We start from the raw sequence: 15205 nt of genomic DNA, 5'->3' as shown, positions 1-15205 counted from the left end.
GTAGAGGGGTTGAAACTATTCCACTTGACAGTAAAGAGTATCATGGATTAGCCCAGGCCTTCAAGGTTTAACATTATAATCATATTAATATTGCCTCTTTTCTATGACATTGTACTCATCTATGTCAATAATTAAAAGCTTTGAAACATTTTGGAATAAGGTACAGTACCGTACATATTATTGTTTGCTTTATTCTCTGAAAAAAAATGCTAGAAAAATTGTTTTGAAATCTTTTATAAATGCTTTTAATGCAAGACACTGTCAATATTTTGAGTTACAGTGGCAGATTATAATTGTGATTCCTGACATTTAAACTTAAAAATAAGATGGGTGGTTTACAGTTTCCAACTGGTTTGAAGATGGTGATCTTCTTTATAATTCAACTGTTGATGTGGTGTAAAATTGATGGTGAGAATACAACGGAAGTGAAAGGTTTAGATATTGACATTCAACATGATATACCAATTATTATTTTGGATGATGACCATATTACTGACATAACATTTAACTATTCTCTTAACACCAATAATGATCTCGAAGCAACATTTGATACCAAAGATATTACAAAAGTCAATATAAAATCACAGAAAACATTTGTTTTGAATGAAACAAGCGACAGTTTTATTCTGTCATTGCATGGTGACCATATTGGTAGGACTGATTTGACTATACATGTTGGAGATTATAGACCAAATAGTGAAGTAAGGTTTTTCAATAAAACATTGTATAAGTCATATGAAGTGATAACATCAAGAGAAGAACGAATAGTGGATACTATATTTAATGTGGTAGTGATATTATTAGTAGTAATTGCTAATGTTGCTATGGGTTGTAAAGTAGAATTGCATGTTGTGAAAGAGACTTTAAGAAGACCTTTGGCACCAGCTATTGGAATGTTTTCACAATTTTTGGTGATGCCTGCGGTAAGATATATTGTGTCAATGTTTACTATCATTGCTTCTTTAACAGGACCTAATCTATCACATATATAACTTCATTTTCTTGAACCAAAGAAATATTCATGATGTCACATGATTTTCATAAAGACCAATTAAAATGCTTCAGTTTACAGTTTGTTTTGCAAATATATGTACCAAACTAAATTAATCAGTAGGGCACCCCCTCTCAAAAGGCTGTTTTGATTGGTTTAAAATTCACTGTCTCAAAAGTAGCCTTTTAATCCTTTAGCGACATTTAGGGGTAGAGATCACATTAGATAATGGACACAATTTTATGGTATACTACTCCTTAGTTTTATTACACATTACGTTTCAACAATCTACATTGTCATTTTATGATGTCTTAGTATTGGTAATATATATGTTTCTTCTTTCAGATATCCTTTCTGATAGTATATCTAATAGATATGGAGCCTGGCATAGCTTTGGGATATTTTGCTCTAGGATGTTCACCAGGAGGTTCAGCTAGTAATGTTTATACCTATTTATTTGGTGGAGAGGTATCTCTAAGTGTCACTATGACCTTGGTCAGTACATTGGCATCTTTAGGTATGATTTATTTTATGTCACAAGGATTCATTAAATCTTTCATAGATATATCAGAAACACTTACCTCTTCTATTTGCAAACATCAGATTACCCGTTCGAAATGATTTTTTGTTGTAATTACATGGTAAACACATGGCCATATTATGACATCTTTAAGGCACATTATTGACATTTCAGGATAAATTTTCAGAATTATTCAGATCTTTTATGTGTTTATGCCAGGGACGGATTCAATTGTCCTTTTTGGCTGAGTTGTCCATAAAATAAAATGGTTCGAGAAAAGTTAAAAATAATGCGTTTTCTTTCAGGTTTGATACCTCTATGGCTATTTACTGTAGGACAGAAGGTAATTTATAAAGGAACAACGATGAATATACCTTTTTCTAATATTTTTATATCTTTAACTGGACTCTTAGTTCCTGTTGTTATTGGTATTATTATACAGAAGAAAAAACCTTCTTGGGCCAAAAAGCTTGTAAAGTTAGTAAAACCAATTATTGTTATATTTCTGTTGTTTGTTTTTACTGTTGGTGTTTATGCCAATTTATATATTTTTGATTTATTAGATCCTATGATTTTGTTAGCAGGAGCTCTTATTCCATACGGTGGTTTCTTTTTAGGATTTCTTATAGCGTTTGTTGCTAGGCAACCTAAGAAAAATATAATTACTATTGCCATTGAGACTGGTATTCAAAATACTGGAATTCCCATTGTGTTATTAAAGAATTCACTAGGTCCGCCAGAATCAGATATGAGTATTGTAGGTCCAGTAGCATCAGCCATTTTCACGCCATTACCATTAGTGTTTGTATTGATTGCTTTGGAAATAAGAAAACGGTTTTGTAAGAAAAAGGCTGATGATAATGATATGGATATGTTAAATGAACCTGCTACATTCAGTAAACTACCATCTGATGGAGGTTCTCCCATCAAATCCACTAATGATAATGGCCAATTCAAAGAAAATTCAGCTCTTTAAGATTTTATTTTTGTATCTTTGAACTTCTAAATCTTAATTTGCACCATTCAGATTTCTTGTCTGAAAACTACATTTCAAATTTCAGACGTCCAAAAATATTCACTTGTACTTGTTAAAAAGCTACAAACAAATTTAATTAGCTATTATTGGAATGTACAATTCACCTTGTTGCTCACAACTTCAATATTCATAATAGTCTTTATTTGAAATCATGAAAACTGCTCAATTATGAATTTATTTTTCAAAGTTAATATTTTTATGATACAATACAGAGATAATTATCTTTATATTTTTCTGAATGGATTCATTTTAAATCAAATCGAATCAAATCGGTTTAAGAATATTAAGACATAATCTAGAAATGAAAACATATTGCATAATAGCATTCATTTTGAAGAATAACCCATTTAAGAAACCGTCCCTAAAGAAAATGTGTGCACATTTCATTTTGCAATATGATTGAGAAATTGGCCAATGCTAATAAATTGACTTGGTGTATTTTTCTCTTCTGTGTGCTGTTTTTGCAGGGTCTTATTGTATGATTCACATATTTTACCATGACATTCCAATGACCACCTCATGCACTTGGTCAAATCTTATTGCTTGAAGTGAAGAGTATTTGGATACTTATACATTGGTAAAATGAGGCATCTATTCAATCTAGAATGGTGTGTTATACCTGTTATTATGTTGATATTGATAAATTATATTGAAGAATGTTACCTAAAGTAATATAATCATCTACATACACATATTTGTTTTACCATCTTTAGCTATCTGTGATCTTTTTCAGACAGTTCTTAATTAAACAAAATCTGCCATAACTTTCTCAAATGGAGATATTATCTATGTCACAATATCAATAATAACTCAGATATGTTTAAAGTGTCCACTGCAAATTTCTCTTAAACTGTAAGTGAACTGGATTTCTATTCTGAATAAAGGTTATGGGCAGCTGACATTGAACTTTATAGTCTATAGCCTTATAAAGTTACTTTGATAACTAAATGCCTTTAAAGATTATGATAATGTATAAATGAGCCAATCAGAATCACTTTTACAAGGGAGTTTCATACAAGTCTCATGTCTCTTATCATATATAAATGACTCTGTTCATATCGCTCTCCTATGGGTTTGGCCATTCTGCAATTTATAGTCAATATTTAGACATAGATTTGGCATGGCGAGCTGTGAATGGTTGAAATGAACGTCAACAGTACCACGACTTAGGTTTAAATCTTTTTGACAACAACGAAAACAAATAAGAAACAAAATTGTAATCTGATTTTTAATTTTGATTAGATTGAGATAAAGTTTACTTCAACATAGATTCCTTGGTGTCCCTTAGTAGTAATTACCAATAGTAATGATTTTTGTCAAGTTTCACTTTGATGTCAACTGATTAATGACTTGATTTTGTATGGTGTTTTTATATATTTGTAATTGTATTTGTCCTTTTTAATTATATCTATTTCATTATGTTAGAAATATTATATGAGCAAAGTTGTATATAAAATAAGATTATTTGTTAATTTAGAAATATCAATTGCAGAATTAATATTGATTATTTTTCTGTAACCTATTGATTAATATCTACTGGTTTAGTTAAGAATATATTAAGATACAAAGATATTTTTTTTTTATGTAGTACCTAATGAATAATATACCAAAGTATGATAATAGTCTTTTATAATGCTTTTTTGTTAGCATAATGATCACTTTTTTAGGCAAAAGGCATTTTATATAGTAGTCATAATTTTTAGGTTAGACAGTACTTTTTGATTGTCACTTTTAACAACTTGAATCTCCTTTTGGAATGATTTTGATAATTTTAATTATTGATTTAGGAATATATGTCCATCCACTTCTTTGATACAAATAGCGTTTAGTCTACTTACAGGGTGTATAGTCTAGTTTTATACCTATTTTTTTATTATAAGTCATCAAACTTGACATAACAATGTATTTTGTATTCGTTTTTATGAAATTCAATCAAATCCTACTTTGTACAATATTGAAAAACATGCATAAGAATAGTTATTTCATGCTAACCAACCTGATGCTTTACAATTAAGTGTGTCAACTTCATATCCCTCTATATAGCTACTTTGATTTTTGATTTCATAATTTTGTCAATTACTATCTGACCGCATTGAGCTTTGAATTGAATTTTTTCTCTCATTTCATAAATATTCAAAATAAAATTTTCAAATCTATGCCATTGGTCTTAGAATGTCTTCTGGTCCATAAAAATATAAGGTTCAGTGATTTTACATTTGAATAGACACTTCCCTCCCAGAAAATTCACCTGAAAAAAGATCTACTTTTCGGAATGAAAATTCCCCTCTTACTGGTTACAAAAAAGTAGCTTTTCCAGTGGTTAAAATTTTCATCAACCCAAAGATAATGTAAGACTGTCACTAGTATTTTGTAGTTAATCTTTAAATATGTTCGAAATTAGATTCAGAAATCATTGTAGTCAGAAAGTAAGAATTCTTCAAATATTTACATTTAAAATAAACACACTTCCCTTTCAGATTCTCCGCATAATTTTGAAGTTGATATTTTAATTCATACAAAAATTATTAATGCTTTGGTTAAACTGTAGTTAAGGCTTTATAGCTATTTTAAAATACTATGCTCTGTTTTTGTTTTAATATTGATATCTATGTGTCCTTATAAAAACGAGAATTCAACTTAGATATGCATAATGCCTAAAATTTTCCCATACTTTTTAATTTTGATTTTGATTTTAAGAATTATAAACATCAAAACTGAGTAGTAATCAAAGAATAGAATGGAAGGATAGAATTGATATTGACTGTACTCAACATACAATCACATACAAATGAACTGGTTTAAAAGGTCATGGTTAACCATTTTTGGAGGTTGATTTTGGGCCTTAAATATATGTACATAATCTTCAGAAGTACCAGAACTGTATATAAATCTTCAAACAATTTTTTATATATTCAAAATACCTTATACTAGGCATTACATTTTTATTTCTTTTTATTTCTTTCATGAGTTTATCCTAGTATTGGTGTACCCAAAATTTCATAGGAAATTTATAATAGGAAAAAGGTGTACAGATAATTTCCGATTATCCAGCCCTTAACCATTCTACTGCATAAGAGGTTCTTAAAAAGGCAAATTTTCAATGTAATTTTCCAAGATCGATAATGAAGAATAATGAAGGCTCAAATTCAGAGCTGCATACACTAGTACTGATTAGCTTATAAACAATTATCATTTCCAAGAACAAGGTATGATTGACCGACTAAAATGGCAAACTATGGCCTTTAAATGAGGTTAGGCTAGCTGTTTATGTATTACAATAACAATAGTGCTGTAAATTTTCAATTGTTAGTCATTTATTTATATAGTACTTATATTATTTACTGGTATTTATATATATATTTTCTGATGAGTGTACTAGGTCTAGTGTTATATTAAATGTTATTTTTATATTCTTATTGAAAAAAAAGTTTTTAGTGATGATGGATTAAATAGTTAAAATGAATATATGGCCTTATTTAAAAAAAACCTGGTAACCTTTACTTTACCTTTACTACATAGAGTACTAATAATACTGTCAAAAAAAATATTTAAACTACTAGGCACCTCTATAATGAGTGATAAAACTATTGTAATCTGGACCATATTTCATAAAGGTGTATGTGTTGGAAATATAGAAACCCCGATGATATTGAAATGGATGTGTGCTTCTACAGTATTGTGAAAAATGACAAGATGAGTGGAGGCCCTATGGACTTAAGTGAATACATTTTTTTTTCTTGGTGGTCTTAGTTCAACCAGTGCCTATGGTAGTTGAGTCAGTAGTTGAGCCACTTTTAAGATTGAGATTTTAGATTTCGTTTTATTGAATAGTCAGGTCAATAATTTTCACAAATGTGGACTTGCTTTCACTGCATTGCAAACGAGTGGTTGTGGAAAAGCTAACCATATAAAAATATTTATCTCATAATTAGAAGACATTCAGTTTGCGACTTGTTTATTGAAGATATTTGAATCAATGTATAAATTTACCAAAGGAAAATAGATTGATTATCATCGTGTGCTAAAAGAAGCAAACATTCCAAAACAACCATCATATGGCTTCTCTCTTTCTCATTTTGAGCCAAGTTATTGACATACATTCTTAACGTGGCGGGATTTTGTAGTCCACAGATCTCCATGGTTTGCCGATCTGGAGGTTGACTTAATAGACCATATTTGTTGATCATTTTTAAACAGTAATAGCTATGCTTTTCCAAACTGTATCCAAAAGCAGATAAAGATTTCTTGATTTGATCATATCTCTTTTCGTACATGCCTCTTTTAGCATGATCTAGGCTGCCATCTTTAATAGTAGCCTCTCTAGTTATCATTACTGGTATATTTGACACTGTGTAGCCATAGAATCGACGATGTAACCGCTCTTTCTGACCTTTCTGACGCTTGGCAAAGATGAAATCTAAGATGCGTCTTTCCAGTTGAAATGCTATTTCTCCAAGAAGGCGGTGAGATGGTTTAAATGTTTTTGGTCTGACAACAGAACTATTACTGCTACTTGGTCTTGACCTCGTATAATGAGCTGAAAATAATCATAATTATGATGAATGAAAGCTCCTTTATAGATATACACGTTTAATTTTCGTTGGGTTACTTCACTATTGCAATATGTAATCATTCACTGATTTACCGATGAGCTCACTTTAAACAGTGATTAGTTTGTCAAATGAACACCAATTAGTGGCTTTCAACTTTAAACTGAGACATTATGTTAGTTGATAGTAATAATAATAATCTTTATTCAAAATTTCATAATGAGACATAGTATAATATAAATACAAAAAGTTATATACACAATGTACATGTAATATTAATTTCATTTCACAACTATATGATATATATTTCATTTCACACACTACAAATTTAAATATATAAAAATTTAAAATATAAATTTCAGTTCGTACACAAATTCAAATTAAATTTTAACTAGTTTTACAATTTACTTAAATTTATTTATAATGACGCTAACAGATTTACATAGATTTTCTAGTTCAGTTCCTTTACTATTAAACAAATTAAACATTTTTAAACCTGACGGTAGACAGCAGTAATGGGGGTGAAGGTATTTTGTCGTAGACCTATCAAAATGTGTGCAATTAAAAACATAATGGAACTCATCTCCCACATCCCCTTTCTGACATAACTGACACAACCTTAGATCTCTGGATATATTTTGAAAAACACCCTTTTCAATTTACAATTTATGGCTTCTGCATCTTATACGAGTAAAATTACGTCTCAGGTTTTCTGGCAAATAAATTAAATATTGAATTGCGCTACTATACCTTGTGATATGCTTTTCACGTGTCTTTCTTCTTCGAACATTTCTTGTATTGGACTTATGCGATGACTTTGTCCTGAAGATTTTTAAACTAAACGTGAGTTGGCCATCATGTATGATCGCATTTGAAACGACTCAGTAACGCCTATTTCGTGCATGCTTTCAGGATTGATTGATATCATATTTTTGTGACTATTGTAACATAGAATATTACTCCTATCGTTCCATAAAATTTCTCGATGAATTTCTTTGTAGAAGATTGGACTCTTTGATTAAATAAAAATACGAGACTTACTTACTTTTTATGGGAGTTGAAAAAGCCATTGGTTGTCCAACAGAAGATGCTCCTGAATCTGATCGAACAGATGTATCATAATCTGTAACGACAAAATCATCCGGAAATGGGGTTGGAACCCTTCCTTCATTGTTTCTGGAAAAATGTTCAGAAACTGGAGAATTCCTTGACGGTCCAAATTGAAGCTCTTTCATTGACATTGGCTTTTGAGACACCGATTGGTAAGGTGGGTGATAAGAGCTCTGTCCAAACCTGGGTGATGTCGAAGTATTGTTAGTACCAGTGTTACGTTGTTCAAACACTGATGTCGGTCTCACAGAGTTATCAACTGGAGACATGAGAGCATTTGAATCTAATGTGGAGGGATATCGGCTATAGGAACCCGAGTCTTGGAAAAATCCAGACGAATACGCTGAGAGGCCAATAGAGTTGCTGACTTCTTTCATATTTGGTGACAAGCGACCTTTTGGTGACATGCGATTATTATCCATTACTAAGCTATGGCTATGTACATTTGAAGTATATCTCTGCTCGTTTTGTTTTATTTGAGATGGTGAGATTGGCCTGTAAAACGGCGAATTGATCTGCTCCGGCAAATGATGCATGTTCCGCTGACTAGTTAGAGATCCCTGTGGTTGAGGTGATGCTGGTGGATCTGGACTAAATCGTCTTGGCGAAAAATACTTATTGCTTCTATCATATTCATCACCATCAAAACTTATCGGAGATCTACTGTAAGGCGCAGATGGCGAAACTCTTCTCTCATTTACGTAGAAGCCAGTGATCTGTTCATTTATATTAGATATCGGGCGCATTGGTAAAGCGTTTCCAGGAAGTGGATAGCTCTGGCTGTTTCCGTGGTTGACAGAAGACACATCATCTTGCACTATGTTCATTACGTGAGAGATATCTGTTTGACTTCCAAGAGTTGGTGAAAATGTTTGACTTTGTGAATTCTTTAATGGAGAAACATTTCTTGATAAATTAATAGAAGGGCTTGGCGAAAAGGTAAATCCTTCATAAACACTTCCCTGAGTCGGCGACAATGGCCTAAACGGACTGGGTGCTCTTGGAGATGGACTGCTTTGGGGCGTTTTCCGTGGTCCCACCTCAACAATCGATGTGCGCCTCCTGTACACTTGTACTGATGTTTTTGGACCACCGTCATCATAAACACTTCCTTGGGTTGGGGAAGGAGCAGTGGTATTTCTAGGATATACAGGAGATGGGGTTCTGGATCGGGGTTTACTGTGACGTGGAGAGGTACCTATTACATCACGTGGAGATACTCTTAATGCTGGCGTATTTAAAGGTGTTGATGTAGGTGGAGTAATAGGTCGGAAAGGACTTCTTGATTCCAGGTGGTGTCTGGTGAGTGCTGAATCTAATTCTGAAAAATAAGCATTTTGGTATAGAACATGTTGGACTGCAATCTACAAAAATTAATTCAGACGTTATCACCCTAACCCAGAATTGTTCAGAGCTCTGCTGATAAATTTGCTTGTTGAAAGGAAACCTGAAGACTAAAAGCAGAAATTTTCAGAGGTAATTCAAAAGAATCAAAGTTTTACAAAATGATCAGGCACGTGAGTTGCGCTTGATCTTGTAATAGACATATTTTTGATTTGATTGAAATAATCAACGTGAAATACGTGAAAATTTTGGTTAAAAAAAGGAAAATAAACAAACCTAGAAATCTGCGTTTAAATTTATCATCAGACCAAGCAATAACAGCTGATATAAGATTAGCACATTGAAGCTCTGAATTATCTCTCATTAACTTTAAGCATAACCACAAATCATCATTTTCCTTCTTTAACCTCAATGTTTCCATCAGAGCAGTTGCATTGTCTCTTTGGCCATCATTCGTATCAGCTACATGTTTTGGTTGTCCATAAGTATAGAAGGAAGAACGATCGCCTTCCCTTGACATGTTATCACTAGCTCATCCAGGACGTTCTGTACAAATAGATGACGTCACAATTAATGCTTTGCGACATAATAGCGTGTCGTTTACCACTTTATATCTTTGTATTCTACTAGGCTATAATAATGACGCATATTATTCAAAATTAAGGTTTTCTTTCAAATGTAACTCAATTAACTAATGGAGGTGGCCTTAGAAAATTGCAGATTTCTGCCTTGTCTCCGTTACTTAGGAGTATTTGCTAAGATTAGCCGTAGTAGTAATATTTTATGGGAACATTGATCACATTTAATGTCAATGGAACAATTTTTCTAATAAGTTCTTTGGAATTGGGGCTTCAAAATGAGTAGAATTTGGTATAATCAAACGAATAAATAGCATAACAATTACAATTTTGATTAAAATATAAACACAACAATAGAATAGGACAGATTTCTGAAAACATTTGATAGGTCAAAAATTAAGTTCATGGCCAATAAGATTATAGCATGCTTAATCAAGGTCCAGATGACCAAAAAATTCAGGATAAATCATGATGCATAAAAACAGAAATCGATACACAATGTAGTGAAGTATTAAAATATCTAGCACCAATACCACTTGACAGAATTTTCATACAGAGATAATTAATATAATGGAATGGAACATTCTCAATTCCAAGATATAGGTCTAATTTTCATATCCCATTACAATTAAGTACTAAAACTTACATAATATGAGTTTTCGACCAATCAATAATTTATTTTGGCTTAGTAACATTACAATTTATGCATTATATGTCAATAAAAATATAAAATTAGTTGCCCTTGCCCATTGCATTTCAGGTGCTAGAATCATATTCTAATGAACCACAAATATATTTCTTTCATACATGTATTACAATTTTCCAAAAGCACCTAAAAATAAGAACAAATACGAATTAGAGTACTGTATACCTTTAAAGGGATTGTAAAGAGGTTCTCTGAACTTTTATGTGTATCGGATACACTGATAGGATCAATTAGCACCATTTCAAATTTCAATTGGACGGCTGTGGTTCTTGCAATTCCACTTAAACAAACGCCTTTTATGACATCATTTTTGCAAAAGCTGCTAATAGCATATAAGGCACTTTGCTATAGTGACAACATAAATTGCTTAGTTTAAATGGAATTGGAAGAACCACCGACATCTTATTTGGCTAAAAATTGAAATGATGCCATCAGTGGGTTTTTTTTGTTTGTTTAAAAACCACTTTAAAATTCCTTTTAGTTCTTATGTCTCATCACACTATAACTTGATAAGTTATAAATAATAATAATAGATTACAATATTTTGTAAAAATAAAGGATTATTCTTATTATTTATCAATCCCATTGAACACAAAATAACAAGTTTGTAAGACCCCAGCTATATAATAAATATTTGTTTTATACTAGTTATAAGAAATTTTCATTAGAGCCATCCCTAAGAGATCTGATCTCTAGTAGTCAAATTTTGACATAAAGATATTTTGGACACCCCCACTTCTTTCTTTGTTAAAGATATTTTGGTTGTTAAGTATAAAATACCCTAGATATTGTACAAATCTACCCTTTATAACAATTCAACTCATTTTGATGGTGACAATTTTTATACGCCCACATGGCAATGTGGACATATATAGCCATCACCCCTGTCCGCCCGTCCGTCTAGATTTCTTGTCCGTCCACATTTCTTATATGCAAGTAACTTAGTAAAAGCGTGTCAAATTTTGGCTTGTATGCACAACAGAGACTACAGTTTTTAACTGATCTTGATGAAACTGTGTATACTTGTATATATTGATAGGATCACGAACGGTTTCAGAGTTATTGCCCTTGACTTAGTAAAAACCCTTCAAATTTGGCTTGTAGGCATGATAAAGATTACAGCCTTTAATATTGGATATCACCAAAGCTTATATAAATCAGATTAAAAGAGCACCATTTCAGGGGTGTAATGTAAAGTCTAATTTACAAAGGAAAAATGGATTTCTCAATTCTTAGTTTATAATAAAAACAAACCAAAAAGTAAAACCAAAAAGAAACAATCCGTCATAAATTGTAGTCTGTAGAATTAGCACCAGATAGAAGATATCCAATTTGCCACTATCATGCTAAAAATCAGAATAGCATTGTTGGATTTTATCATAAGGTATCATCCTTGCATTGGTACTAACACACACAAAACAATCATAAAAATCTGTCAAACATTGTAGACAGACGGAAGTGTGATGGAAACCTTTTGTTTGACAAGTGGAGAATTTGGAGTAAGTGATACAAGAGTTCATTGTATCTCAAGAAATCTCTTTCATAAAACAGTTTCAAAAACATCCAGTCGCTGTCATCTTCTTGGTTTCTTTAAAATTTTCTTTGAGAAAAAAGTTGTTTCTTCATCCACACCATCTGATTGTGTGTCTAAATCAGAATCTGTTGTATTCACAGACACAAATCTTTGTATAGTTTTTTTCACAGCTTCTTTTGTTTGTGCTCTGTGGCGTTTCAATGATATGACATAAAGACATATTAAAGATATATTTAATATAATACTTATAGCTGCTACTATACTCATAGTTATAACACTGGATAGACACACTCTGAAATATATAACAAAGATATATTTAACATAATACTTATAGCTGCTACTATACTCATAGTTATAACGCTAGATAGACACACTCTGAAATATAATATAGAGATATATTAAACATAATACTTATAGCTGCTACTATACTCATAGTTATAACACTAGATAGACACACTCTGAAATATATAACAAAGATATATTAAACATAATACTTATAGCTGCTACTATACTCATAGTTATAACACTGGATAGAAACACTCTGAAATTTATAACAAAGATATATTTAACATAATACTTATAGCTGCTACTATACTCATAGTTATAACACTAGATAGACACACTCTGAAATATAATATAGAGATATATTAAACATAATACTTATAGCTGCTACTATACTCATAGTTATAACACTGGATAGAAACACTCTGAAATTTATAACAAAGATATATTTAACATAATACTTATAGCTGCTACTATACTCATAGTTATAACACTAGATAGACACACTCTGAAATATAATATAGAGATATATTAAACATAATACTTATAGCTGCTACTATACTCATAGTTATAACACTGGATAGAAACACTCTGAAATTTATAACAAAGATATATTTAACATAATACTTATAGCTGCTACTATACTCATAGTTATAACACTAGATAGACACACTCTGAAATATAATATAGAGATATATTAAACATAATACTTATAGCTGCTACTATACTCATAGTTATAACACTAGATAGACACACTCTGAAATATATAATAAAGATATATTCAATATAATACTTATAGCTGCTACTATACTCATAGTTATAACACTAGGTAGACACACTCCGAAATATATAATAAAGATATATTCAATATAATACTTATAGCTGCTACTATACTCATAGTTATAACACTAGATAGACACACTCTGTTACATATAATAGAGATGTATTTAATATAATACTTATAGCTGCTACTATACTCATAGTTATAACACTAGATAGACACACTCCGAAATATATAATAAAGATATATTCAATATAATACTTATAGCTGCTACTATACTCATAGTTATAACACTAGGTAGACACACTCCGAAATATATAATAAAGATATATTCAATATAATACTTATAGCTGCTACTATACTCATAGTTATAACACTAGATAGACACACTCTGTTACATATAATAAAGATATATTTAATATAATACTTATAGCTGCTACTATACTCATAGTTATAACACTGGATAGAAACACTCTGAAATTTATAACAAGATATATTAAACATAATACTTATAGCTGCTACTATACTCATAGTTATAACACTAGATAGACACACTCTGAAATGTATAATAAAGATATATTAAACATAATACTTATAGCTGCTACTATACTCATAGTTATAACACTAGATAGACACACTCTGAAATATATAATAAAGATATATTTAATATAATACTTATAGCTGCTACTATACTCATAGTTATAACACTAGATAGACACACTCTGAAATATATAACAAAGATATATTTAATAATACTTGTAGCTGCTACTATACTCATAGTTATAACACTAGATAGACACACTCTGAAATATATAATAAAGATATATTTAATATAATACTTATAGCTGCTACTATACTCATAGTTATAACGCTAGATAGACACACTCTGAAATATATAACAAAGATATATTAAACATAATACTTATAGCTGCTACTATACTCATAGTTATAACACTGGATAGAAACACTCTGAAATTTATAACAAAGATATATTTAACATAATACTTATAGCTGCTACTATACTCATAGTTATAACACTAGATAGACAAACTCTGAAATATAATATAGAGATATCTTAAATAATAAAATACTTATAGCTGCTACTATATTCATAGTTATAACACTAGATAGACACACTCTGAAATATATAATAAAGATATATTCAATATAATACTTATAGCTGCTACTATACTCATAGTTATAACACTAGATAGACACACTCTGAAATATATAATAAAGATATATTTAATAATACTTGTAGCTGCTACTATACTCATAGTTATAACACTAGATAGACACACTCTGAAATATATAATAAAGATATATTTAATATAATACTTATAGCTGCTACTATACTCATAGTTATAACGCTAGATAGACACACTCTGAAATATATAACAAAGATATATTAAACATAATACTTATAGCTGCTACTATACTCATAGTTATAACACTGGATAGAAACACTCTGAAATTTATAACAAAGATATATTTAACATAATACTTATAGCTGCTACTATACTCATAGTTATAACACTAGATAGACACACTCTGAAATATAATATAGAGATATCTTAAACAATAAAATACTTATAGCTGCTACTATATTCATAGTTATAACACTAGATAGACACACTCTGAAATATATAATAAAGATATATTAAACATAATACTTATAGCTGCTACTATACTCATAGTTATAACACAAGATAGACACACTCTGAAATATATAATAAAGATATATTTAATATAATACTTATAGCTGCTACTATA

At 30.5% G+C, this 15205-nt stretch overlaps 2 protein-coding genes across 2 annotated transcripts; one reads left to right on the top strand and one right to left on the bottom strand.

The window, feature by feature from the left end:
- Positions 1-725: 725 nt before the first annotated feature.
- LOTGIDRAFT_94557 (hypothetical protein) lies at positions 726-2346 on the top strand (the record flags this gene model as incomplete). Its single annotated transcript, XM_009055911.1, has 3 exons — positions 726-923; positions 1337-1508; positions 1817-2346. Coding segments are annotated over 3 exons (900 nt in total), but the record flags the coding sequence as incomplete, so codon positions are not given.
- Positions 2347-6533: 4187 nt separating this feature from the next.
- Positions 6534-7010, bottom strand: LOTGIDRAFT_117351 (hypothetical protein; the record flags this gene model as incomplete). Its single annotated transcript, XM_009056017.1, has 1 exon — positions 6534-7010. A coding segment is annotated over one exon (477 nt), but the record flags the coding sequence as incomplete, so codon positions are not given.
- Between the last annotated feature and the right edge of the window lie 8195 nt (positions 7011-15205).

Source organism: Lottia gigantea, assembly GCF_000327385.1.
Source record: "Lottia gigantea unplaced genomic scaffold LOTGIsca_26, whole genome shotgun sequence".
In the NCBI taxonomy this organism is placed as follows: domain Eukaryota; kingdom Metazoa; phylum Mollusca; class Gastropoda; family Lottiidae; genus Lottia; species Lottia gigantea.
Note: the sequence above shows the minus strand (reverse complement) of the source record. Positions and strands in the feature narration are given on the sequence as shown.